Source organism: Diplotaxodon limnothrissa, linkage group LG16 (assembly GCF_057381915.1).
Source record: "Diplotaxodon limnothrissa isolate DT_005_m linkage group LG16, D_limnothrissa_male_GT1.1, whole genome shotgun sequence".
Classification (NCBI taxonomy): Eukaryota; Metazoa; Chordata; class Actinopteri; order Cichliformes; family Cichlidae; genus Diplotaxodon; species Diplotaxodon limnothrissa.
In genome coordinates, this window is record NC_140611.1 from 39,121,532 (window position 1) to 39,148,385 (window position 26,854).

The 26,854-nt window shown below is 41.5% G+C and overlaps 1 protein-coding gene across 2 annotated transcripts in view; it reads left to right on the forward strand.

Moving 5' to 3' along the window:
- Nucleotides 1-26,854, forward strand: part of lrp1bb (low density lipoprotein receptor-related protein 1Bb) — a 278,492-nt gene that overhangs the window by 69,816 nt on the left and 181,822 nt on the right. For both annotated transcript variants that reach the window (XM_085374416.1, XM_085374417.1), the window contains exon 2: nucleotides 6,285-6,404. In XM_085374416.1, coding sequence (XP_085230542.1) covers nucleotides 6,285-6,404 — 120 coding nt within the window. The remainder of the gene's footprint in view (nucleotides 1-6,284; nucleotides 6,405-26,854) is intronic.

Genomic DNA, 26,854 nt, shown 5'->3' on the forward strand with positions numbered 1-26,854 from the left:
AAATGTTCCCCTTTAAAAATTGAGAAAAGCACTTTGCATATAAAACAAAGGCCTTGATTTAAATAGTAAGATTTGAAATATTGCATCAGAGGGAATACGAGGAGCGGAATGGATGAGATGTTTGACCTTTTCAGATTTGTTCCTGGGTGGTGCATTTGCCGGAGGGTGCCGGGGGCAGCAGTGCGTTGAATTATCACTCCCACTGTTGAAACGCTCCAGACCTGATCCCACACTTGCTTCACTCCCACCACTAATGGGTTAGGAACACACTGGGAAAAAGATGGAGCGAGCGAGCAGGAGGGAGTTGGAGCCCGTCTGATTGTCCGTGGGTTAAGCTTCGAAACAAATTGCAGCTTTCGCTCTGTGCTGAGGGGAAGTAACGGCAGGTCATATTGTGGTGTCAAATCTTTAGCGAAAGCTGGTGTCATTCTGCAGTATGATCGAACTGAGTCTGTGACAGCTACCGGCAGGAAACGTGTCAACGCTTTGATAGATGCTCGCTGTATTGAAAGGCTATGATGACTTTTTAGTTGACTGGGCTTTCACTGAACCGAGAAGGCAAAAAGATAAGAACAAACTCGCCGAGTTGCTTTGGAATAGTTTTCCAAGTCACGAAGGACATCGCGTCTTTGTTAGAGTAGCTGTCAAAACCACAATGCCCGGGCAGCGCCAGTTTTTTTTCCTGTACAGAAATGTGTGGCCTCCTGTTCTGATAAAGACCTGCGGCCTGCAGACGACATGCCGCTGACTTAAGGACAGCTCTCTGCTGATTGATTGATTGATTGATTGATTGAATCTTTATTTTGAACATGTTGAAAAAGTATAAAAAAAAAAAATAGAATTAAAAGAGACAAATGAACAAAGCAAACAAAAGGAAAACGAGCAACCACAACTCCAAATAACGTCCATGTTCAAAAAGGAGCAGGAAGAAGCATAAGCTTATTTAATCCCACCCCTTTTCCACTATCTAGTATCAATAGACTACAGAAATACCTCCTTGTAATTACATTATATGTTATGTGTAATTTTTTTATTTTTTTTTAAATTTTTTTTTTAATATATACACATATATGTTTCTATCTATCCATACCTACGTATATACACACATACGCACATATACACATTTTCAATAACCCCATTAACACCTGAAGGATACACAACCTACAATTTTATATATATTTAATATATATATATATATATATATATATATATATATATATATATATATATATATATATATATATATATATATATATATATATACACACACACATACACATATATATACATATACATATACATATATATATATATATATATATATACATATACACATATATATATATATATATATATATACATATATATATATATACATATATATATATATATATATATATATATATATATATATATATATATATATATATATATATACATATATATATATATATATATATACACATACACATATACACACACATATATACCCATACCAACAAACCCGTGCATGCGCACACACATGATAATATTAGACAAGAACACCCTATCAAATCTCTACCTTTTCCCTGTACCCTGTAAAAACCATATCCTTAAACCGCTTTTTAAACTGCGCCATGCTTGGACATTGCTTCATATCTTTACTTAGTCTGTTCCACAGCTTCACTCCACACACAGAGATGCAAAAACTTTTTAATGTTGTACGGATACGAGGATGTTTTAAATTTAATTCCCCCCTCAAATTGTATCCCCGTTCCCTTTTAGAAAACATTTTTAGAATATTGTCAGGAAGCAGGTTATTTATTGCTTTATATATAATTTGTGCTGTGAGAAAATGAACCAGATCTGTGAATTTTAGAATTTTTGATTTTAAGAATAGTGGATTTGTATGATCTCTGTAACCAGTTTTATGGATTATCCTTATGGCCCTTTTTTGTAATATAAAGATTGATGATAGCGAACATTTGTAAGTATTGCCCCAAACCTCTGCACAGTAATTCAAATACGGTGCAATCAGGGAACAATAGAGAATGTGGAGTGATTTGTGGTCCAGAATGTGTTTTACTTTACTCAAGATTGAGACACTTCTTGAAATTTTGTTATGTATATGATTTATATGAGACTTCCAGTTTAATTTATCATCTATAATCACACCAAGAAACTTATGTTCAAGTACTCTTTCAATTTCCACACCATCTACATGAATCTGCACTTGTGCATTTCTAAGGGAATTCCCAAATAAGATAATTTTAGTTTTACTTAGATTTAGCGATAGTTTGTTCCTGTTAAACCATTTTTTAATTTTGCACATTTCTGAAGTAATTGTATCCAGCAGCTCCTTTAGATTCCCCCCAGAACAAAAAATATTTGTGTCATCTGCAAATAATACTAATTTTAATATATCAGATGCCTTACAAATATCATTTATATAAATAATAAATAATTTTGGACCCAGTACAGAGCCTTGTGGAACACCACAAGCAATGTCCAAGCATGATGAGGAATGGACACCCAGCTTCACAAATTGTTTCCGGTCACTTAAATAATTTTTCACCCATTGCAGTACAACCCCCCTAATCCCATACCGTTCCAGTTTATTAATTAATATGTCATGATTGATTGTGTCGAATGCTTTCTTGAGATCCAGAAATACTCCAGCTGCATACTGTTTCTGATCTATAGCATTCGTAATCTCCTCAATTGATTCGATTAATGCCAGAGATGTTGATCTTTTTGATCTGAATCCATATTGACTGTCAGAGAGTAATTTATATTTATCTTTTTTTTTTTTTTTTTTTTTTTTTTTTTTAAATGACATCAGAAACAGCAGTATGCGACATTACATGATGGCAGAGCTTCAGTTCATCCTTTGTCATTTTTTTTTTTTTTTTTTTTTTTTTAATAAATAGGACAGGGGGAATGAATGAGAGAAAGAGGGGGAGAGAAAGAAAGAAAACCAAAGGGGAGAAGAGACGGTGAGAAGGGGGGGGAAGAGAGAGAAAAAAAAAAAAAGAACTCCTGGGTCACCTGTGTGGAGAAAAAAAAAAAACAAACAAACAAAAAAAACAAACAGAGGAGACAGCAAACAACAAAGAGCAACATAATAATAGAGAAAACAAAGCACCATCACAATAAACTAGCTAGTCATAGATATCAATATTTACTAAATAATAAACGATATTGTGCAGCACGCAAGATAGACAGCGCACAGTGTGCTTTGAGGCAGCAGCCAAGAAAGCTTTAGTCCGCGTCTGTGAATACCCATGTGTGCATACCTGTGTGGATCAGCATGCTTGCATTCCAAAGGTTTCTCCATGTAATGATCTTCTTAGATAAATTTATATTTATCTAAGAATTTGTCTAATCGTTTATTAAACAGGTTTTCTAGGATTTTGGAGAATTGTGGTAGTAAAGAAACAGGCCTGTAATTTGTGAAGTGGCGTCTATCCCCGGTTTTATACAGCGGTACAACTTTAGCTATTTTCATTTTGTTTGGCACTTTTCCCGTCTGAAATGATAAGTTGCAAATATATGTTAGAGGTCCTACAATTCCTTCAATGACCTTCTTGACGATTTTCATGTCAATATCATTACAATCAGTAGATGTTTTATATTTACACATGTGTACAATGTCAATTATTTCTTTTTCCTCCACTGATGTGAGGAACATTGAGTTAGGGTTCCTATCAATCAGGTTTTCACTACATTCTACTGATGGCAGTGACTCAGGAATTTGTTCTGCCAGTTTTGGTCCAATATTTACAAAATAATGATTAAAGCTGTTGACCTTATCAGCAGTGTTTTCCATAATATTGCCATTATCGATAAAGTATTGTGGATAACTTTGTTGTCCAGAATTATTTTTAATGATACCGTTTAAAACATCCCATATTCCTTTCATATTATGTTTATTGTTGTTCAATATTTTACTATAATACTCCTTTCTACATACACGTATAATATTGGTCAACTTATTTTTGTATTTTTTATATTTATTTTCAGCTTCTTTTGTTCTTTGTTTTAGGTATTCCCTATAGAGTGTATTTTTCTTTTTACATGCATTTTGTAAACCCTTAGTGAGCCATGGTCTATCTGAATATTTGTGCTTTCTGTTGTATTTTATTGTTGGACAGTTTTTATCGTACAACTCCATGAATATTCTTAAAAATATGCCATATGCAATATCAATATCAGCTTCTTTGTACACCTTGTCCCAGTCCTGATTTAATAGATCGTTCTTAAATGCAGTCATAGTTTCTTCTGTCCTTACACGTCTGTATCTCAGTTGTTCTTCATGCTGATTTTTCTTATAATTAGTGTCATAAACTGCAAAAACTGGTAGGTGATCACTGATGTCATTAATTAATATTCCGCTCACAATGTTGTTTTCCATATTGTTAGTGAAAATATTGTCAAGTAAGGTGGCACAATGTGGTGTAATTCTGCTAGGCCTGGTTATTTTAGGATGTAAACTCAAACTGTACATAGTGTTTAGGAATTCGTCGGTCATTTTATGCTTTTTCGGATTCAACAGGTTAATATTAAAATCACCACAGATAAACATAACTTTTTGATTTGTTTTAGAGAATATTTCCTCTATGAAGTCATTAAATACTTGAATACTAGAGCCAGGTGTTCTATATATACAGCTAATTATTACATTTTTTTCTTTTTCCTTATAAATTTCAATTGTTATACATTCTAGTAAATTATCAATTACAGTTGTCATACTTTCTACCACCTTGTAGTTTAGGTTTTTATCCACATACACAGCTACTCCCCCTCCACTCTTGTTCCTTCTATTTACAAAATTCACTTCATATCCCTCCAGTCCAAAGTCCATTCCTTTCTCCGCATTGATCCATGTTTCAGAAATGGCAATAATTCCAAATGGATTTGTCAACTCATTTAGATATTCCTTTATATTGTTGAAGTTGGCATACAGACTTCTGCTATTAAAATGGATTATTGATAATTTATTTTCCGTGTTGATGGTGTGCTTAAACTGTTCATCAGTGAAGTAGCAGCAGTTACAGCTGATGTTGTAGAAGAAATTATTTTCCGGGTCTATATCCTTTTCTAAGTCTAGAACATTATGGTCTGTGTATCGAAATGTTCTCAGTTCCAGATTATCATAAAGAGAATTCCAATGAGTCATGTTGATATTGTTGCCGGATGCAGATGAAGTTCTTTTGGACTGTGCCATGTGTTGTGTTGTGTGTCACGTCACATGTGTATTCATACCTCCAGAGTAAGTTGACCTCAGTATTTGTCCAGCTCTTCCATATTTCTGATGACCAACACTTTGGCTTGTTCCGGTGTTCCATTGAGTTTAATGAATACTTTGCAGTTGGTGGTCCATGTATTTTGAATTTTTCCCTGTTTCTTAAAGTAACGTGCTTTCCTGGCAATGTCCGCATTTCTTTTTATCAGATGTTCGTTCATGAAGACATCGGATCCTTTCAGTTTCTTTCCTTGTTTTAACAGTGCTGTTTTCTGTTTTCTGTTTGCAAATCTCACAATGATGGCTGGTTTGTTACTGTCATTTTTTCGGGGTAGAGGGTGGCAAGCCTCAATGTTGTTATAATCCACTTCCACACCTTTGGACCGTAGAAAGGTAACCACTTGATGCTCCGTGGAGTTGACATCTTCCTCTCCTGGCCCTCCTACATTGTCAGTGGCGACCGCCCGGGCGTATGACCGGGGTTTGATGCGAAGCCCCGTGATGATAACATCGTTCATCCGGGTGTACTGCTCCAAATCCGCCACTCTGTTCTCCAGATACGCCAGCTGCCGATCCTTCTCGGCGTTCTGGATGCGGAGAGCCTTAACTTCCTCGACCAGGTCCAGGATGGCTTTCTGCTGCAGTTTGACAGTAGAAATCTCCTCTGTCATAAACTCCAGCGACTTCTTAATATCGTCTCCTTCCTCGGCTGACAGAACTTTTTTTCGGGCCCATGCTGAGAGACGCTCTCGTAGCTTTGCCGTGACGACCGGCTAGCTACTTCCCAGAATCCTTTGCAAGCAAAGATGTGCATACACTCTATGTTTCTCTCGACTTCCTGCATTGACGATGATAATTCTGCGTGCAACAACGCCTCTGCACACAAGCATTTGCATTGAAAGTGACAGAAGTCACGTCGTCTCCATTCACTCCTGTTGTGTTGACGCCCAGCGCATGTTTTCTGCTGAAACATGCGCTCATGCATGCGTTTGCTCAGTACCATCACCTCATGCTGCATCTCTTCTGTCTCCTTCTCCACCCCTCTGCTCACGCCATCCAGACATCTTGTGCGACGTAGGGGAATTTCACTGTCACAACCACGACACCTGCGTGCCCGAGGACTGGCTTTGTGACGGCGAGCCCGACTGCCCCGATGAGTCCGACGAAACTGATCACGTGTGTAAGTTTCTCATTCCATCCATTTCTTACTGATGCACAAACACCTGCCATATGAAATTCTGCCATAATTCCTCATTTGATACAAAGTTTCATATTTGCAGACTCATACTAACAGCACACAACATTATCTGTGTTTTACCCAAAAAGGTAACGTTGTTTCTATTTGTTTCCTGTGGTTTCCTCCTTCATGCAGCTTTGGTGATTCTGACGAAACTTATAGAAACAAAACATAATTTAAATACATGAAAGGAAAAAAATGTAAATATGTGATTTAAATCTATGATTTGAATCCAGGTGAATCCGATTGTGGATGTCTGCTACGGGTTGTGAAAGTATGCATGCAGCATTTACAGTCACATTTGACACTTTGACTCATTTTGATGTGACTGAGATAAACTGAAGTTGACCACAGCTGCTGATCGACTCTGTGCCTCCTTGGATTTCTGCGCCTTTTGCGATTTCCTCTCTTACTGCAGCTAACAGGCTTGCTTGCTGCATGTGATGTGGCAGCACTGAACACAGGTGTGAGCCTGAGTTTTGCTTTTCTGTGTTAGGCTGTGATAAACTGGTGACGTGTCCACGGTACCTTAATTCTTACCTAATATATCATGCCATTCTCTCAGCACACAACAGTGGGATAGTTGGAGATATCTTCTGTGGGACCAGTACTTTTTAAATGAACGCGACACATCACCAGAAACGCTCGTCCCCTTTAGATTCAGTTAAATAATGCATGTAGACATTCATTTGTCTTGCAGATATGCGAGTGCTTGGTGCACTGCTGTGATTACTCACCGTCTTTAGTGTGTTATTATTACCTCTGTTTACAGAAGTGACAGTCCAATGAACTTATCTGGAATATGATGTTTTCAAGAGCTAATGGAGACGTGTCTGATCTAGTTTAAAACAAAAACATTGCAGCGATCACAAAGCAATTACTTGGTGGGATTATTGCAAGTGCTGCATGCAGACGGATATGAAGAATCAGCTTTTCCCATCCCAGCACAGTCGTGCAAACCTTCATTTATCTTTCACATCTGATTGGTTTATGTATAATCTCTGGGGCATTGTTATTTACAAACATATATTATCTTTAATAAAGAAACGCAGCAGCACGTTCGCAGTACTGTGACATAGATGGGTCTTTGTAAATGATCGCGACGCTGTCACTGTAACGCAGATGAAAAAGGTAGCACAACTAAATTATTAACATTCAGCCCAGGTTCCTCATCAGTGTGAGTTATCGGGCATAATTAGGACTTTATAGTTTTGGCAGTGACATCTGTGCATAAATTGTCCACAGCGCGCAACAATTATTTATGCCCTCGCCTGCAAGAGGTCATGTATCATGTAGGCTTCTCGTAGCTGCTCTGCTTGTTGCAGAGGAAGATGAAGGACCTGATTACGTACGTCTAAATTAAATAATTACACTTAGCAGATGTTCACAGCTGTATGCGTGCTCGCTAATGTACAACAGTGCGTACGCAACAGAGGTGTGGTCTGCTGCAGAAACTCCCCTGCCTCTGTGCATGCTGAGATAAAGCAACAGCCCTCTGACATTAGACATGATCAGAAAGTACAGACGGGACCTCGTAGGATGGGTTGTCTTTCTCAAGATAGAAAAAGTAAAAGCAGATAGCATGACATTTACTGCTGTCTCTTTGTTGATAAAGTGGATTGCTGTGGGGTTTTCTGTGCTACATATATAAGTCAACCTTTAATATCTCAGACGCGGCTTATTGCCTTTTTCTAAACACATCACCACCATTATTTCCAAAAACAGTCGTGTAGGACAGCATGAAGCTTTGACTGCTACAGAAACTATAGACTAATGTTCCCTTCCCTCACCACATACGTTAGCTCTTTTCGTTCCTTCGCTTGCCTCGTGATTTGAAAGATGCTTTCGTTGTTGATGATGGCCGGCGAGGCCCAGCGAGCCGTGTGTGGTTGGGCTGTGAGTGCAATTGTCTGGAAAATAACCGGGACTGGACGTATGCGTCCCTAAGAGGAAGGAAGATCATGACAGGAGTTGGTGAGTGAATGGTGGGTAATGAGAGACTCTCCTTCATTACTGAACAAGAGCCTGTAATCATACCTCTGTCGCGATTCAATGCAACATATGATTGGACAAGATGGGGAACAAAATATTTTACATCAACAAAACTGAACAAGCTGCCAGCTAGGGCTGCCACAAACGATTATTTTGATAGTCGACTAATCAGATCATGGATCCACTGGACGTAAAACGTGCAGCTTATTGCACCAGCAGCATCTGCTCTTATAAAACTATCATTAGCTTACAGCGGGAAGTGTTTCAGGTCTGTGCTAACTAAAAATAAAGACAAGATGATAGTTTAATAAACCTTTAATGAAATTTGCAGATTGTTTCGGTTTAATAAACTCAGCCGTCTGCTCCTTGCTATCAACTCTACACAGCTACATTCTCGCCTGAAAATATGTTAAACGTTTATTTTGTGACCCAGAAAGAGCAATAAGAGTAATATTAAAACTAATTGGCTGCCGCCATTGTTGGAAACTGGAATTGGCTGGGCCGCGCTATGAATTCTGGGATAGGTCGGGCCATGAAGGATACTCCTGACCCATCCTTCAAGGACGCATTTGGAGGAGTCTTTGAATTTGGACAGCCTTCATCACGTCGCTGTGACGTAATTGGCCTACAAATGTGGCCTCGAGAGGATGCGGCCTGAATCTAGAAACAGCTATGATACAGCTTCTTCTTCTTCGGGGTTTAACGGCAGCTGGCATCCTTGAACATGCAGTGCTGCCATCTTCTGTTTCAGTCCGTTATTACACTCTTAAATCCTGCTACTTATTCCTGCGTCTTTTGGGATCTTACAAAGCTTCAAACGACGCGTCGACTATTAAATCAGTCGACATAATCGTGACTACTCGACTAATCGTGGCAGCCCTTCTGCCAACAAGTGTCATGTTTATAACCCAACCACCAGCACTGAGTAAGGCCCCGCTCAGTACCTGCTTCCTCCATTTAATAAGCAAAACAGAACAAAACTTTCAAAGTGTTTTACATCACAATAGATTTTAAACTGAAAACCCAGTGAGCATTGATGAGTTTTACTTCATGTAAAACGGGCACACTGGGCCCCGCTGGCTGCTCCCAGCAGACGTTTGATAACTTGTGTGATTGGCTGCTCTGCCACCTGTGATCCCTGTGTGACAAAGGCTTAAATATGACAGATACAACATAGTTCCTACTCTGTGGCCATGGGCCGAGGCTTGTGCTCTAAAAAGACAATCAATTATGTGCTGGCACTTTTTGTTTGCTTTACCTTGCAGAAATAAGACCTTGCATATTCATCTAAGGAATTTTGCGTGGCTCATTACAGTGGATTATCCGTTGATAGAATCCGGATTAGATCAGCTTTGCCTTACAAACAAAGACACACGATTGGAAAGTGCTCTGCCTTCTGAAGCGGCAGCAGAGACTGCAATAACCAAGCTCCGCAATATAGGACGATGTTTACCAAGTTAAAATAAAATCAGAGGATATTTGAAGTTGTGTAGTTTATTTTGGGCGGGGGGGCAGTGAACATTACACAGAGGAATTTGTTATCTTAACACATAAAATAGCTAATACACAACAAAATTCAGTGCCATTGATGGCCTCTTTCCTTCATCCTCTGGCTCAGTGAGAGAGATGTAATCACTGCAACTTCAGAGTCTGTGGGGAGAAGGAAGAGGAAGGTGGCCTTGGATTGCAATACCTAGAGACAAGAAGGAGGCATCAGCTTATCCTATCAGCCGCAGGCCTCACGGGATTGAACAGATGATGACAGTTATTCAGGGAGCTGTGAAAACAGGCTGCTTTCAGGAATGGCTGAAGAATACTGAGCAAAAAAGGCATTTCTCCAAATGTGTAAGTGTGGAAACAAATGTTTTTGGTGGTCAGGCCTTTGCTCCGAGGGCAGCTAGCATCCTGGGTGGGGAAAGGTAACGTGAAAAGATTTAGTATCTGCTCAGAGTCGAATAATCGCATTCCAAGTTTGTGCATCCCAGTTAAAAGGAAGTCAAAATGTCAAGGCAGTCTCAGGACACAGCATCTGCTCTTAGCTGGCATGTGTGATAAAGTGGGACAGTCCTAATTCACTTTCTGCAAATGTATTTTATAAATACTTCAAGTGCTAATGGCTGTCATCGTGCAGCTCTCTCTCAGTCTCTGCATTCGCGGTACACGCTGGCAATATGTGTAATATTCCTAATATTCCCACACCTGCCAATAAGGATTCGCCTGAGCACTTGACGTCTTATGTATCGATTGCACAAGAGGCAACATTTCATCTTTAGCAACATTCCCACTTTGTCTACGTCTTTCTAGGAACAAAGCTCAGCCAAACACACAGAACTTTTATTTTACCTACAAGTTATTAGTTCAGACTAAAAATTGGATTTAATTTTTTTATGTATCTATGAATAATGCTTACAGTTACAAAACCTCCACGAGTAAATTCAAAGGTGGAGAATGAGTGGATGGAGTGTTTAGTCTTTGTTTAAATATTTGATCACTAATAAGCGGATCGATGGTCCACAGACGTATAAAGAAAAGAAACGAGCAGCAGCATTTCCTGGTTGGATGTTACTGGTGATGTCAGAGTGGAGGCGGGGTCAGGTGTTAATAAGCGTCACAGGAAAGACCTGCACATCATTTATGCTCCTGAAAGCAGGATTTATTTTTTCATATACTTTACAGTTTTTTCTGCTGCATAATATCTGCTTTATTACAACATGGTTATAATGTGTTATAATTCAGGGAGTGACACGTTTTCATTCTCAGGCTGTAACATATTTAAACCCTCTTTTTTTCTATTTGTTTCTATTTTCAAAGCCAATTATTTTTAATAGCTGACAGATCTGGACTGTGGACAGTTTTGCAGCATAAACATATTTTACAGTAGAGCCATGCTGCTGTTCTTTTTGTGCATAATTTGGTTTCCAACAGCGTGCCCGACGCCAGACAGTGAGTCGAGTCTGCGTTGGCACCTGGAGATATGAAGGTCAGCACTGGTTTTCAGCCTTTTCTCTTCTATGTCACGATCACTTTCTTAAATATCGAAGATGAACTCTGCAAAGTCTCGCCTGCACAGCCAGAAGTAAATTGGCGCATAGAGCGTCGCACAAAGGCAGGATCAAGGACTGTGTTGACCAAAGTGCCTCTGAAGAAAAGACCAGTATGGAATGTCCACATTTCCCAGTAAGACTGAACACTGCAGTCTTTTCTTCCATATGCCTTCCTTTAGAGATACAAACAAATATCATCATTCAGCCAGAACAACACAGCACGGTCAGACACTGTTTGCTGTCTGCTGAGCAGTAACACCTGCTCAGGTGAGCAGCTGATTTAACTAAGATGAGCAGTAACACCTGGTGGTATATTTATATACTGGTTCTAGTTCCACCCGGGGCCAATAAATGAATTGAATCTCAGCTTGAATGAAATAAAAATAACACTTTTAAGCTCATTAACTAATCTGACTGTTTGCACATCTGGATGTGCAGCTGACAAAGCGCCTGTGGAAATGCTGCTTAGATGTGCGGTCTGTCTGCGGCGGCGCTGCAGACGCCGTTCTCGCGCATTCCAGGCTGACTGTCAACAACCTTCAGGGTCTTTGTTATCTGGCAAGTTCTGCATTAAAATAAATGTATCACAAATGTGTGTGGGTCCCGTGAGACTTGGCGCCGGTAGGTTGGAGGTTTAGGGGTTAATGTAGCGTAGCACCTTGTTATCGAGCTGAAGGACTGGGCCTTTTGCATTATGTAACGTTTATTTTCCTTCCTCTTCATCTCTGCCTCCCTGCTGAGTTATAACACTTGTGTTGACTCATCAGAGAGGAAAAAAGAAAATTACATATACCATTATTTTAAATGTAGCTGCTTATGTGCTGGAACCAGACCACAGGTTATTAGAAGCTCATTAGTACGTCGTCATTTCCCCAAAAAACAAAAGTCAGTCGGGCATCACTGTCCTTTGCTATCAGCGCAATGCGCTGCACATACATCTAGTTGGCAGGCACAATAATTTGGCTTTGTTTGTTGTAGCAGGAGGCGCGAGGCTTCGAAATAAGACTTTTAATTTACTATTTCTCTCCCTCTCTGCATTTGGAGCAGAACTTATGTACACTTCCCCAGGCTTGTGCCATCTGTTTCACCAGCAGTCTCAGTAGGCAGGAAACAGACACAACAAATACCGCGCGCGCCTGTGCACTTGGAAAGAGTCGTTCCCACGAAGCCACGATATGCTTTTAAAAGTCTCTGCGATTAAAAATGGCTTTTGTGTCAAAATGAAATCGGCGCATAAAGGCAAAGTCGTCTTCGCTGCCCTCACCGTGTCATGTGCTCACGTTCAGCTCTGCGCTCGCTGCGTTGCCCTTCCTCCTGCCGTTTAACACGTTTCCACATGCTGCAGCGTTTTGTCTTAAGCAAAACCATTAGCGGGAAATTTTGGTTGCCTGGTGACAATCTCGTACCCACACTATGTCTCACGCTTGTCAGGAGTGATGCACTGGGAGGAGCACGTCACTTCTTTGTCTTTGCTCTCACAACCTCCTTCTCAACAGCTAAGCTGCACTGACACATTCCCCCTTTTGTATTCCCTCCTAGTACAAGTGTTGTAAAGGACAGCGTCCCAGCTTGTCACCTGCAAAACCGAAGAAAAGAGCACATTTCATAAACTTGACGTGCTTGCTGTCATGGAACCGCTGTGACATTTAAGTGCTAAAAGCTACATTATCTCCCTGCTGCTGCAGCAGAGAACAAAGCATCAGTGTGATATGAGCTTAAAGTCAAAGTAAACACAGAGGCACGTACCTGCCGTGACAGCCAATCAGAACATCATCCCAGTCGTTGTGCTCAGAGTGCTTTATCTCACACTTAGATGGCAGCCAGGACTTCTTTCTGCATCCGGATGAACCCGAGACAATAACCTTCATTTTTTAATTGTGCATAATCTAACAGTGAAATGAACGAGCTAAAACCATCACCGGCGTTGTAGTTCAGTGATTACTCAAGGGGAAGCTGGGTTAGTGCCAGAGGATAGTTAGAGCAAATACATGTCCTCCCAACAGCTATGTGTATTATACTTTAACCATGGTCCTCATTAAAGTGTCCTCCGAGGCAAAAAATGGCTTATTTACAGGCTGATGATCAATTGATTTACCCCGTGGGCCAGCACACCAATTTGGGCCCTGGAACTTATTAAATAGTGTGAAATATATATACATAAATGCAAAGGTCGAGGCTTCTCACTAAATCTATCCAGAGCCTTTTTCTTTGAAGGGCGTGTGGTTGGTTTGCAGTGTCACCACCGCGCCTTCACTTTGGATTATTACTTTTTAAATCTGATAACAGCTGGAGACACAAACCAAGAGAGTCTGAAGATTTCTGTGTTTATTCATGAGAAATCATTCAAGCATGAACTGTTTGGAAAAATATGAAGGAATTCTGTAAGTCGCTCAAACTTAAGGTAGGAAAGGAGTGTCCTGATTGGGTGCTTCCATCTGCACTTGTTCATGGAGCTGTTCGCACTGTGGACCTGAATCAAACGTTTATGGGCTGCAGCATGGTGGTTCAAGGTTCAAGGTTCTTTATTTGTCACATGCATAGTTATACAAGTATAACACACAGTGAAATGTAGCCTGACACGCTCCTCGACATGTGCAAAAAAATGGGGGGGAGTAGAGGAAGAACATTATATATACCGTAATTGTCGGGCTATAAGCCGCTACTTTTTGCACAAGCTTTGAACCCTGCGGCTTTTAGTCAGGTGCGGCTTTTCTATGGATTTTCCATGATTTTTGTGATATCGTAAGACGATTTGTTTTGTTTGTTCCGCTGTTGTACGGCACTACGTTGCCTGGCGGAAGGATCGGGGTTCAAGAGTGGTATGTTAGTCACATGTCCGTCCGCCAGGCAACGTAGTGCCGTACGAAGTAGCGCGAAAAACAAACTTCAAAGTAGCGCTACGCATTCAGCGGGAGGCGTGGATGACGAGCGGCGATAAACTTGCGAAAAGCAAGTTATGCCCAACTCCACCGGTGGATTCTGACAGCGTGGAAAAGTGCGAAAACATCCACGATCACCAACGGATTTTGAAGGGCTGGACTGCTGCATGATGGAGAGGAGGACACCGCCACGGCCCTTCTGAGGGTGTTCGACTCTGACACTGACAACGAGGATTTCTTTGGTTTTGAAAGTGACAACGAAGGAGAGAAGCGGAGAGTGGATGACGAAGCCATCCTGAGCCTGTTTGTATCCAACATTGGAGAAGAGGACTTTGGTGGTTTTAGTGCGCAGGAAGAAGAGAAAGATGGTGAATGACTGACTTTTCTTCTTGTTAAAGCCGTGTCACTGCACCTGAGCCTAAAAGGTAGGCTGAATCTATTTTTCTGGTGTGCTGTAGGTTACTGTTATGTACTACATGTGCAAATATGTACCCATAACTTGTTTTTCAAAATATTAATAAAAGGGGTGTGTCTCCAAACAGCCATCTCTTTCCTGACAATTCCCTTTGTGCATATTCTCTTACATATGATAAGTCAACATTGAAACACCTGCGGCTTTTAGTCAGGTGCGGCTAATGTATGTACAAAACAGGATTTTCCCCTGATTTTAGCTTGTGCGGCTAATATTCAGGTGGGCTTTGTAGTCCGGGAAATACGGTATATATATATATATATATATATATATATATATATATATATATATAGGATGAGACAACGAACATCCAAGAATACATTGGGAAGATGGCCCCAACTGACCGAGTGCTCAGTGAATACCTCAGGCAGCAGAAACCCAAGAAAGAGGAGGGAGACGAGGAACCATCATGGAAGGACAGGCCCCTGCACGGTATGTACCACCGGCAGATAGAGGAGGTGGCTGATATCCAGAAATCCTACCAGTGGCTGGACAAAGCTGGACTGAAAGACAGCACAGAGGCACTAATCATGGCAGCACAAGAACAAGCTCTGAGCACAAGATCCATAGAGGCTGGGGTCTATCACACCAGGCAAGACCCCAGGTGCAGGCTGTGTAAAGATGCCCCAGAGACAATCCAGCACATAACAGCAGGGTGCAAGATGCTAGCAGGCAAGGCATACATGGAACGCCATAACCAAGTGGCCGGCATAGTGTACAGGAACATCTGTGCCGAGTATAACCTGGAAGTCCCGAGGTCAAAATGGGAGATGCCCCCAAGGGTGGTGGAGAATGACCGAGCTAAGATCCTGTGGGACTTCCAGATACAGACGGACAAAATGGTGGTGGCTAACCAACCGGACATAGTGGTGGTAGACAAACAGAAGAAGACGGCCGTAGTGATCGATGTAGCGGTTCCCAATGACAGCAATATCAGGAAGAAGGAACACGAGAAGCTGGAGAAATACCAAGGGCTCAGAGAAGAGCTCGAGAGGATGTGGAGGGTGAAGGTAACGGTGGTCCCCGTGGTAATCGGAGCACTAGGTGCGGTGACTCCCAAGCTAGGCGAGTGGCTCCAGCAGATCCCGGGAAAAACATCGGAGATCTCTGTCCAGAAGAGCGCAGTCCTGGGAACAGCTAAGATACTGCGCAGGACCCTCAAGCTCCCAGGCCTCTGGTAGAGGACCCGAGCTTGAAGGATAAACCGCCCGCAGGGGCGTGCTGGGTGTTTTTTTTTTTTTTTTTTAATGGTATATACATTGGGTGAATGTGCAGTAGTAGCAGCAAGCAGGTGAATTCTGTACATTAATAAGAATAGACAATCTGACTGTTTTACAGGATAGACAATATAAACATATTTAAAATTAAAGGAATTGAAATGTACATTGTGCCTTGGTTTAGTGTCTGGAAGAGTCCTGACTCAGTCAATTATAGATGATGTGAGAGGGCGGGTGTGTGTGTTTAGGGCACGGATGGCTTGGGGATAGAAGCTCCTCTTGAGTCTCTCTGTCCTTGCCCGGAAGATGCGGAACCTTCTACCAGATTGCAGAAGTTGGAACAGTTTGTTGCCAGGATGGGACGGGTCCTTCAGTATCTGCGCTGCTCTAGTCCGGCATCTCCTGGTGTAGGTGTCCTGAAGCGGGGGGAGAGCAATCCTGCAGCAGCGTTCTGCTGTACGGATCACTCTCTGGAGAGCTTTTTGGTCCTTCACACAGCTGTTCCCGAACCACGATGTCATGTTCTGTGTGAGGATGCTCTCCACAGCGCCTGTATAGAAAATCCTGAGGATCTTTGGAGAGACCCTGAACTTCCTCAGTTGTCGTAGGTGATACAGGCGCTGCCTAGCCTTTTTGGTCTGGACCTGAATGTGGGCAGCCCATGTCAGGTCTGAGGAGATGTGGACACCAAGATACTTGAAGGACTGCACCCTCTCCACTGGAGCTCCATTGATGATAATGGGCTTGTAGTCTCTGTGCTGACCCCTTCTGAAGTCCACCACCAGCTCCTTCGTCTTGCCGACGTTCAGCTGGAGGTGGTTGTCCTGGCACCACGATGCCAGATTCTTCACTTCGTCCATGTAGGCCGCCTCATCGTTGTTGGAGATGGCACCCAACACCACTGTGTCGTCCAGTGGTGTTGGGTAAGTTACTTTAAAATAGTAACTTAGTTACATTACTAGTTACTTCTCTCAAAAGTAACTCAGTTACTTCAAGTTACTCGTTACTTTCAAAGTAACTAGTTACTAGGGAAAGTAACTTTGGTTTTACTCAGAATTCTCTTGTTAATGTGTTGTTTCCATAACTTTGCAGTCTTCTAGCTTGCTTACGTGCCACAGTGCACTGTGCCACCGACCAATAGAAAGGAAAAGATAATGTGCATATTTCCACGAGAGAAATCCCACGCCTGGACCGTCATTGACTGCTGCCATGATTCTAGCCTACGTCACAGCGTCATGTGCGCCTTTTACATCCAACACAAAAACTGCAGTCGTGGTGCTTTCGATTGTACTCAGAACTCGGAAATTCTGCCTTCTGAATAGGAAGATGTAGGTAACACCAGACTGCAGATGAGCTGCATACAGGGCTGGACTGGGACAGAAAATCGTCCCGGGCATTTTGACTAGAGACCGGCCCACCATTATAGGAAGAATCATAAAGCCTTTGAATGAAAACAAACACTGTTGTGACAGTGATGTACACTGTTCTGATGGTATATATGCATCAATCTATCAATCGTTTGTTGTAAGATTCAGATAATTATTTTTTAAAAGCGAGACATTTTAAACGAGAATAAGAAAGAAAAGTATTTCTTTGTGCCCCCCTTTCCCTTTTAATGCCCTACCTGGCCCCCTGGCAACACTTTGCTAGACCCGCCCCTGCACAGTTACCAGCTGTCAGCTACCTAAAAAAGGATCCTGGTGTTATTTGTCTCTCAGAAACAGTTCATAACTTCAACTCATTCATGTCACCTAAAAGGTAAACCTGTTTCTCCATCACAGCTCTGATGATTCAGTAAGGACATCTCCTGGTTTCATCTTCATGTTTCCCTCTCACCAGATAACCAAACCGACATCATGACCAGCAGGTTTACAGCTGTGGCTCCAGCAAACATCAGCTGATACTAGAAAGTAATATTAAATAAATTCTAACAACAGCTGATCAAGCTTAAACGTGCTGCTGCTGTTTAGCGCGACATCCGCTGGTTTCCTCTTTCGGCGCAAAGTGAGCGATAAACAAACAAGAGAGCCGATCAGCTGATCATTGATCAGTTTCATGATTTAAGTAGCAACAGGAGAGGGAGGGGGGAGAATGAGAGAAGAAGAGGCAGCTGTGCAGCGTAAACACAGAATAACTCCAGCTTTGTGTCTTTTCCATTGTAGCTGAATTACGGGACAAACTGTTCCTTTTCACCTCAATAAGAAACGCGTAATATTTTCTCTGAATACCAGACGGGACGGTTGGCAACTCTAATAACTTATGAACAAAATAAAGTTCAACATCATTAACTTCATAGCACCACCCAGCTGTATAGAAACTCCGTCATGCTAGCTAGCACGCAGTACGGAAAAAGTCCGAATAACGAAAATAAACTCCACCTAAACTTGGTTCATATCTGACCCAGAGAGACTGCAGGTCATAACTTCTTACCTGAAGTTCAGTTCACACTTGGACCGGCGGCCGCCTCGGGTCTCTTTTCCTTCTGCGTCCCTTTTCCTTCATCCACCTGCTGCCTCCACCACTTGCTAATGTTACTGAATCTGTGGAAGCTCCGCGATAGCCACCACACGAAGTAACGAATAACGAGCCTATCTAAATCCCAGTAAAGAGTAACGCGTTCCTGATTTTGGCATAATAACTAGTTACCGTGCTCGTTACCACAATAATAACGTAGTTACTGTAACGCGTTACTTAATAACGCGTTAGTCCCAACACTGGTCGTCAGCAAACTTCACAATGGTGTTGGAGCCATGGGTGGCCACACAGTCTGAAGTGTAGAGGGAGTAGAGCAGTGGCGAGAGGACACACCCCTGAGCTGCTCCTGTGCTGTTTCCATAATAATAATAGTGGAGTGTTAAACAGACTAACCACATGTGCCCCAGGAGTTAATATTAAAAGTCAAACTGCCATCTTATTTAAATGTCATGTACAGATTGTTTCATAAAGTGTGTGTCAGCAGGTTTGTTATAATAAACTTTTACAGAAACGTTTTCAGCCACAAGGCTTCAAGACGGGTTTAGTTAAAAGAAACCACAGAAGATGAGAGACAAATGGCTCGTCTATTGTGTTTCTTCTGCAGAAAATCTCTTTAAAGAACAGCTCCAGTTCTTTCTAAAAAAAAACAATAGCGACATGCCCATCTGTACTCTGAGAGGTTTATTTGTTGCTGTTATTATTCCTCCCTAAAGCAATTTCAGTGTAAGTCAAATCCACACTTCCCATTTTGTGCAAAAGCAGCATTCAGTTCAGCAGCAGGATAATGTGAGGCCCTGGCAGTTATACAGCTGTAGATTCATACAAGTCACATGTCTTTCAGTAATAAAGCCAGGACGACACACACACACACACACACACACACACACACACACACACACACACTTCAAACAATGCTTTAAGGACATTTTGTATCGACTTGTGTTTCACAGCCACGTATCTGTGTGAGGCCCTGAAGTGATATATTAAGATGATTTTTGAGACCAGTGAACAAAAACACATATAAGATTTTTCATTTGTTGTATTTTGAGTTAAATCACATCTTAATTCCAAATTCAGCGCAAACACTAATTAAAACACATCTCTGGCTCCAGCCGTGCTGAAGCTCACTTCACTGGGAAGAAGCCAGTCTTCCCATCACGTCCATCCTGTGATCCAGCGTCGCGGTGATTAACTGTCAGATGTTAAACGAGCGCACTGACAGCAACACGTTATAAATGAAGACGCTTGTAAACCGATGTTGGAGATGCCCATGACCATTCAACCTTTTCATATAACTCACAGAAGCGAGTGTGAGAGCTTCTTCTGAAATTAATCGAAGCAGCTTGTATGATCCATGTACAGCACAGTGACTGATGAATGAGCTCTGTGTGTATTTCTGTTAGAAAACTTCATTTCTACAGAAACACTGTGTTTGTGTGCAAAGTAAACATCTGCATTAGTTTTTATTATTAATATAATTAACAGCAAATATTTAATAACATTTTCATGCATGTCTTGATTAATAATGTTATTTGATGTGTTGTAGACACATTAAGTGTCTGTTTGTTCCAGCATCAGATCCTGTGCAGGTTTCCAGCTGACAGTGAATTCAGCACGTTTCCATAATAATAACTGGTCCCATTCATTCAGGCTGTAAACGACTGTGTATTTATGTCTTTAATGAAACTGCAACACAGTGACTGATTTTAATGGCATCATTATTCTCACTGAATACTCATTTTAAGCTCCAAATGCAGTTCATTGTATTTTTAATACTGTGACACTGACTGTGGAATATTTACATGACATTATTAACATTAACACCATATTACTCGGGGGTCACGTGACGTCAATGGCGGAGTAGCTGTGTTTCTCGCCCGCTCCCGCAGCTTGGCATTTGTTTAGGCCTTTATATGTCTTGTTTGGTTAAAGTCTCTGTTTATTTCGACTTTTAAACTTCGTACGATGCCAAGCACCCAGAAGAAGCTCAACCTTGGGTCGAAACCGGGCAAATCCGGAGAAAATCACCCTCCGCTCAGCGATCATGCTGTAGCGGTTATGGCGGAGGCCCAGTCGCTCCCACTTCTCGACCGAATGGACGTCGACAAATTGGTGGAGAGGATATCGGCGGAGGTGCTGAGGGCGGTGGAGGCCTCCTTTGAGAAGAAGATTGATCCAGTTCTGAAAAGACTGGAAACATGCGCAGCTAACATTTCTGCATTGGATGTTAAAATGAAGGAGGCAGAGGCACGTATATCAACGCAGGAAGATGTTACAGCGGGATATGGCGCCAAGATTTCTGAAGTGGAGCTTAAGCTGGAGGCCGCTTTGGATAAGATTGATGACTTGGAGAACAGGAGCCGACGGTGTAACATACGTGTTATTGGGCTACCCGAAGGCAGTGAAGGTACCAACCCTGTGTCTTTTTTCAAAACGTGGTTACCGGAGTTGGTGGCTGTGAGTTTCAAGGGCGGCGCTGTTAAAATCGATCGCTGCCACCGGGTGCTTGCACGCCTCCCTTCCAGTGCCCAGCGGCCCCGCGCGGTCATCATAAAGCTCCACAACTTCCAGGATAAAGCACGGATCATGCAAGCGGCTAGGAGGAAGCAGTCCTTATTTCATAATGGCATTCCTATTATGATATTCGAGGACTTCTCCGCCGCTGTTCTGAAGAAACGCCAGGGATTCTACCACGTCAAACAACGCCTTAGGGAGATGGGTGTCCCCTTCGCTATGATGTACCCGGCTGTCCTTAGGATCAAGATCGATGGCCAGGAGAAATCTTTTAGATCTCCAGAAGCAGTCTCAGCTTACCTGGAGGGGCGGGGCCGCGCTCATCCTCGGTGGCTCCAGTGGACTGTTGATCTGTGCTCCTGTCCCATACGTGAGGCATTCGCCAATCCCTCGTCTCCTCCTCCTCCTTTTTTTTTTTTTTTTTTTTTTTTCCTTCCCTGTTTATTATTATTGTTATTTTTTCTGTTTGGTTCCTTTTTTTTTTCTTTTCGGGTCTGTGCGGAGATAATAACCCCATACACATAGACTATTTTATTTAGCCATTTATAATCCGAATTCTTGTTTTAGCTGCGGGCGGGCAACTGTTTCACGTTACTGATTAAGAAAAGACTCGTACTCTGGTCCAGCATCGTTCTATGTCCAAGTTGGAAAGTTTGCTTGCGCCCCCTGCTGGGCGTTGAAGACCTTTGTCTGACCTCCATACTCACTGGTTTCTTGACGGTTCTGTTTCTTATAAATAGTTTTCTGTTAATTGTTAGCAGAGCAGGACGTTTGTTTTTCTATGTGTATTTTACTTGCCACTGGTGTTGTAGAGCAGTGTTTGGGAGCCCTACATATCAGCTATGCTTTGGTCACCTGAGCGTGGTTCCATGCTTATTTAAAATGTTGTATGATAAGTGATAATTCAATGTTAAATGTTTGTTCCTGGAATGTAGGAGGTATACATAACCCTATTAAACGGGAAAAAAATATTGAGCTTTCTTAAGAGGGAGAATGTACATGTTGCCTTGTTGCAAGAAACTCACCTGTCTCCTCAGGAGCATCTAAAACTGAAACGTGATTGGGTCGGTCAAGTTTTTAGTTCCTCCTTTACGAGTAAGAGCCGCGGTGTAGCCGTTTTAATACATAAACACCTACCGCTGACAGTTGACCAAACAATTTGTGATAAGTCTGGTAGATATGTTTCCTTAAAAGGCACCCTAGGTGGTCAGGCGGTGTCATTTCTGAATATTTACTTTCCGCCAGTACAGTCTAACGACTTTATTGCTCATACTTTCTCTTCCTTTTCTGATTGGGTTTGTGATAATTCTGTGATAGCCGGTGATTTTAACTGTTATTTTTCTACAACTAAGGACAGATCCCCTCCTAAACAAATTCAAATGTCTACAAGGGCCAAAGCACTTTTAGATACTTGTAACGAACTTGATCTGGTTGATACCTGGCGGACTCTTCATCCTAACGATAAAGAATTTACTTTTTTTTCCGGTGTTCATAGAACAAGTAGTAGGATCGATCTCGTTTTCACCCCCAAGCGATCACTGGGAAACATTTTGAGATGTACAATAGGCGATATTATTATATCAGATCATGCGCCGGTTTTTGTTCAGCTAAGCGATCTAAATCCTGTCCCTCGGTCTCATACCTGGAGATTTAACAATTTTTTGATTCACGACCCAAAATTCGAAACATTTTTAAATGATCAGCTTGAACATTTTTTAAAGGTCAATGCAACCCCTGAAGTTTCTCCAGGCCTGCTTTGGGACACCCTGAAGGCTTACACCCGTGGACTGATTATATCATATTCAGCAGGCCTGAAGCGGAAAAATCAGATGGAACAACGGAAATTGGAACTGGAATTGCACGAACTGCAAGCTAAACATAATGAATCACCTTCAGAGCAATTAAGGAATGAAATTCAGGTGGTTAAAACAGCTTTGGAGGCACTATTGACAAGAAAGGCTGAGAAATCTCTTTTCTTCATGAGGCAGAGGTTGTATGAGTTTGCTAATAAACCTAACCGCTATCTGGCCAATCTTCTTCATAATAAGGGTGCTGGTTGTAATATCCCATGTGTTAGAGACTCATCTGGTTTACCTAAATATGACAATTTAATTATTAATGATACTTTTAAAACTTTTTATAAGCAGTTATATACCTCCCAGTTTAAACCAACATTGGAACAAGGTATGCATCACTTCTTCTTAGGACTAAATTTACCTAAAGTTACTGAAATCCAAAGGGATGATTTATGTAAGCCTATAACGCAAAGTGAAATTTTGAAAGTTATTCAGATGCTTCCAAATAACAAAGCCCCGGGTCCAGACGGGTTCACGGGGGAATTCTTTAAGAAATTTAGTAAGATTCTGACTTCCCCACTGTATAAGATGCTTCTGTCCTCTTTTGAGGCAGGCACTCTCCCCCCCTCCTTAATGGAGGCTAATATTTCGCTAATTCTGAAGAAGGGGAAACCTCCAGAAGAATGCGCCTCCTATAGGCCTATATCTGTTTTAAATCTTGATTTGAAGATACTTGCTAAGGTCCTGGCTGTACGTCTTGAGCCAATACTACCTTCGATCGTTGAGAATGATCAAACTGGTTTTATACGGGGGCGGTATTCCACACATAGCGTGAGGCGCCTACTTAACATTATTCAGCACTCATCTTTGTTTAACCCTGAGGCTCTAGTCATCTCACTTGATGCTGAAAAGGCCTTTGACCGTCTGGAATGGCCGTTTCTTCTTTTCACACTTCAAGAATTTGGTTTAGGTGACAACTTCGTTAAATGGATCCAGATCCTTTATACTTCCCCTCTTTCGGCAGTGATTACCAATGGTTATAGGTCAGACAATTTCAGTATTGAACGTGGCAGTCGGCAGGGCTGTCCGCTGAGCCCTTTGTTATTCGCCCTGGCTATGGAACCCCTTGCCACAGCCATTAGGAAGGATGCTGCTATTGAAGGACTCTGTTTGAACAATTCTCAACATAAGATTTCACTTTATGCAGATGACGTCTTAATTTTTCTAAATTCTCCTGCTCACTCAATTCCTAGATTAGTTGCGTTAATTTCCCAATACGGCTCCTTCTCAGGCTACAAGATCAATTTTTCTAAAAGTGAGGCTATGCCCCTCTCTGTTCTAAATGAGGTTGATCCAAACATTTCTCAGCCTTTTCGTTGGTCTCCCTGCGGTTTCACTTATTTAGGGGTAAAGATTTCACCGAATCTAAAAGAAATGTATAGTCTGAACTACACCCCTTTAATTCAGACCATCAATCGCGATTTGGGTAGGTGGTGCAGCCTCCCTCTGTCTCTCTTAGGTCGTATTCATCTGGTCAAGATGAATATCCTCCCTCGCCTCTTGTATTTATTCCAGATGTTACCGCTTGCTCTGTCCAAAAAGGTTTTGTCAAAATTAAATGGTTCAATTATTTCTTTTATATGGCGTAAGAAAAGACCTAGGCTGAGATACAGTTTTCTGTGTTTGCCTGTTCAGAAAGGCGGTCTTGCCGCTCCCTCCTTCCCACAATACCTCTTGGCTGCACAGTTTAAATTTCTTACAGAATGGTTTATGGACGATCCGGATTCCATTTACCTCAGCGCTGAGTCCGCTTCTTTAAAGGGCATTCCGTTGCGGAACCTGCTATATATTTCCTCAGGTAAAGCCACAGTTCTAACACAAGATAATATGGTGCTAAAGAATATGCTCGTTATTTGGCGCAAAGTCAGGCGCCTGGAAGGATATTATAATTGTTTCTCCCTTCTTACTCCTATTCATGAAAACCCTGACTTCTTACCTGGTCTTCAGGCTGGTTTTGCGGACTGGTCTCAAAAAGGGATTAATACAGTGGGTGATCTTGTTCATGAGAACTCTCTTCTTACTTTTAATCAACTGAAAAGCAAGTTTGGTCTGACCAATAAGGATTTTTTGAAGTACTTTCAGGTAAAGCACTATATTACTTCTAAATTGAAGGATTTGAATGGAGGGTTTGGTCTTTCTCCTATAGAATCACTCATGGTAAAAACTACCCAACTAAAATGTATCACTAAAAAGATTTATAACATTCTGTCTGATCTTAGAATGGATAACTCTAACAAAATCAAGGGCCAATGGGAATCAGACGTAGGCGCTATAGATGCTGAAGCTTGGGATGAGTTGTGTTGTCGTCCTTTTAAAGCCTTGGCATCTAATTCTATTTGGGAAAGGCAGTTTAAACTTATAAATAGGCTTTATATTACACCCGAGAAGAGACACATAATGTATCCAGCTTTGCCTAATCTCTGTAACAAATGTCAGTCTGCTGTTGGTTCCTTTTTTCATTGTCTGTGGAGCTGCCCTGTTATTCTACAGTTTTGGAGATCACTCATAGACAAGCTATGTACTATATTTAATTGCCGACTGCATCTGGGTCCAAGGACTTGCCTGTTAGGACTGAACGATGAGCTACCTGCCGGCTTTCGCAGCAAAGATCTCCTTCACATACTGCTGCACTACGCTCGAAAGTGCATTATGGTACTGTGGATTTCTGATAAGGCCCCATCTGTCAACCAGTGGCTACAGTCTGTGATATGTATCATGCCAATGGAAGCCTTCTCTACAGCACTTAAGGACAAACCTTTCCTTTTCTATCGCATATGGGACCCTTTTTTGGCCCACCTGAACACTCCTTCTGCTCAGAGGTTGAAATCGGGCTTACGGGATTTAGCCTGGCAACAAAGGGACGATTGTTAACCTTTTTCATTGTTTATTAATATTGCTGTTGGCTTTCTCTTTCTGCCTCCCACGTCCTGCTATACATGTAGATGCATCTTTGTCCTGTGTATGTATATGCTGGTGACTGCTGTTTTCCTGCTCTGCAATTAAAAGTTCAAAAAAAAAAAACAAAAAAAAAAAAAACACCATATTACTCATCACTGTGTTCACTTATTTGTTTACTGGTTTTCAGTTAATGGAAACTGTCAGTTTTTTCTTTTTCTTCGTTTGTCTTTATTCTGTGAAGTGCTGTGTCATTATTCTGTCCTGCGAGTGCTTATTTCTCTCCAGAGGCTGATGTATTGATTCTTTGCTGTACAGTATATGGCTGTCACGGATGCCAACACCTGCCTTATTCCTCTGTGCAGCAGAATGAAACTGGGAATTATGTGTGGGAATAGATTTGATGGAATACTCAGTATAATTTACAGGAAATAATAAGTCATTGCACACAGGAAATGAGTCAGAGGGGCTCTGTGCACATTATTATTTGGCTCTCACTGACTGCACCCAGCACATGTAGCAAGTAGCAAATAATGGGGATTTTCATTTGGTTGATTTTGACCCGGACAATGTTTTATTCAGCGGAAAGGCACTCAATCTGGACTATTAATGCAACAAAGGTGAGACAAGATTTAAGGTTTTGACATCAGCACAAATACTTAAACAGGCATTACATTTTATTTCTATTTTATTATCATTATAATAACACATGGAGAAGTGTAATTTTACATTCATTCTACTTTTAGTACAGCCACGTTTCAGGAGTACGCTAAAGAGGTTCAACAGATAATAAAGACATCAAAGGTTATGCTCCTGTCACATGTTCACGCCAACATGTGCAGCTATGTTTTCCATTCATGCAGTCTGCATGTAGATCAGGGCCTGGACTGGACAGTCAGACACACTAGATGTGTTTGGAAATTCATTCCTGGAGTTTTATTGTGTTTTGAAGAAGTTTCAGAAGCAGAGACAAAAACATTTCAGTCTTTTTTATAAACAAACTGTTTGTCAATATGAATGGTTTTGGAAAATTCTGTAACAGACTGAAT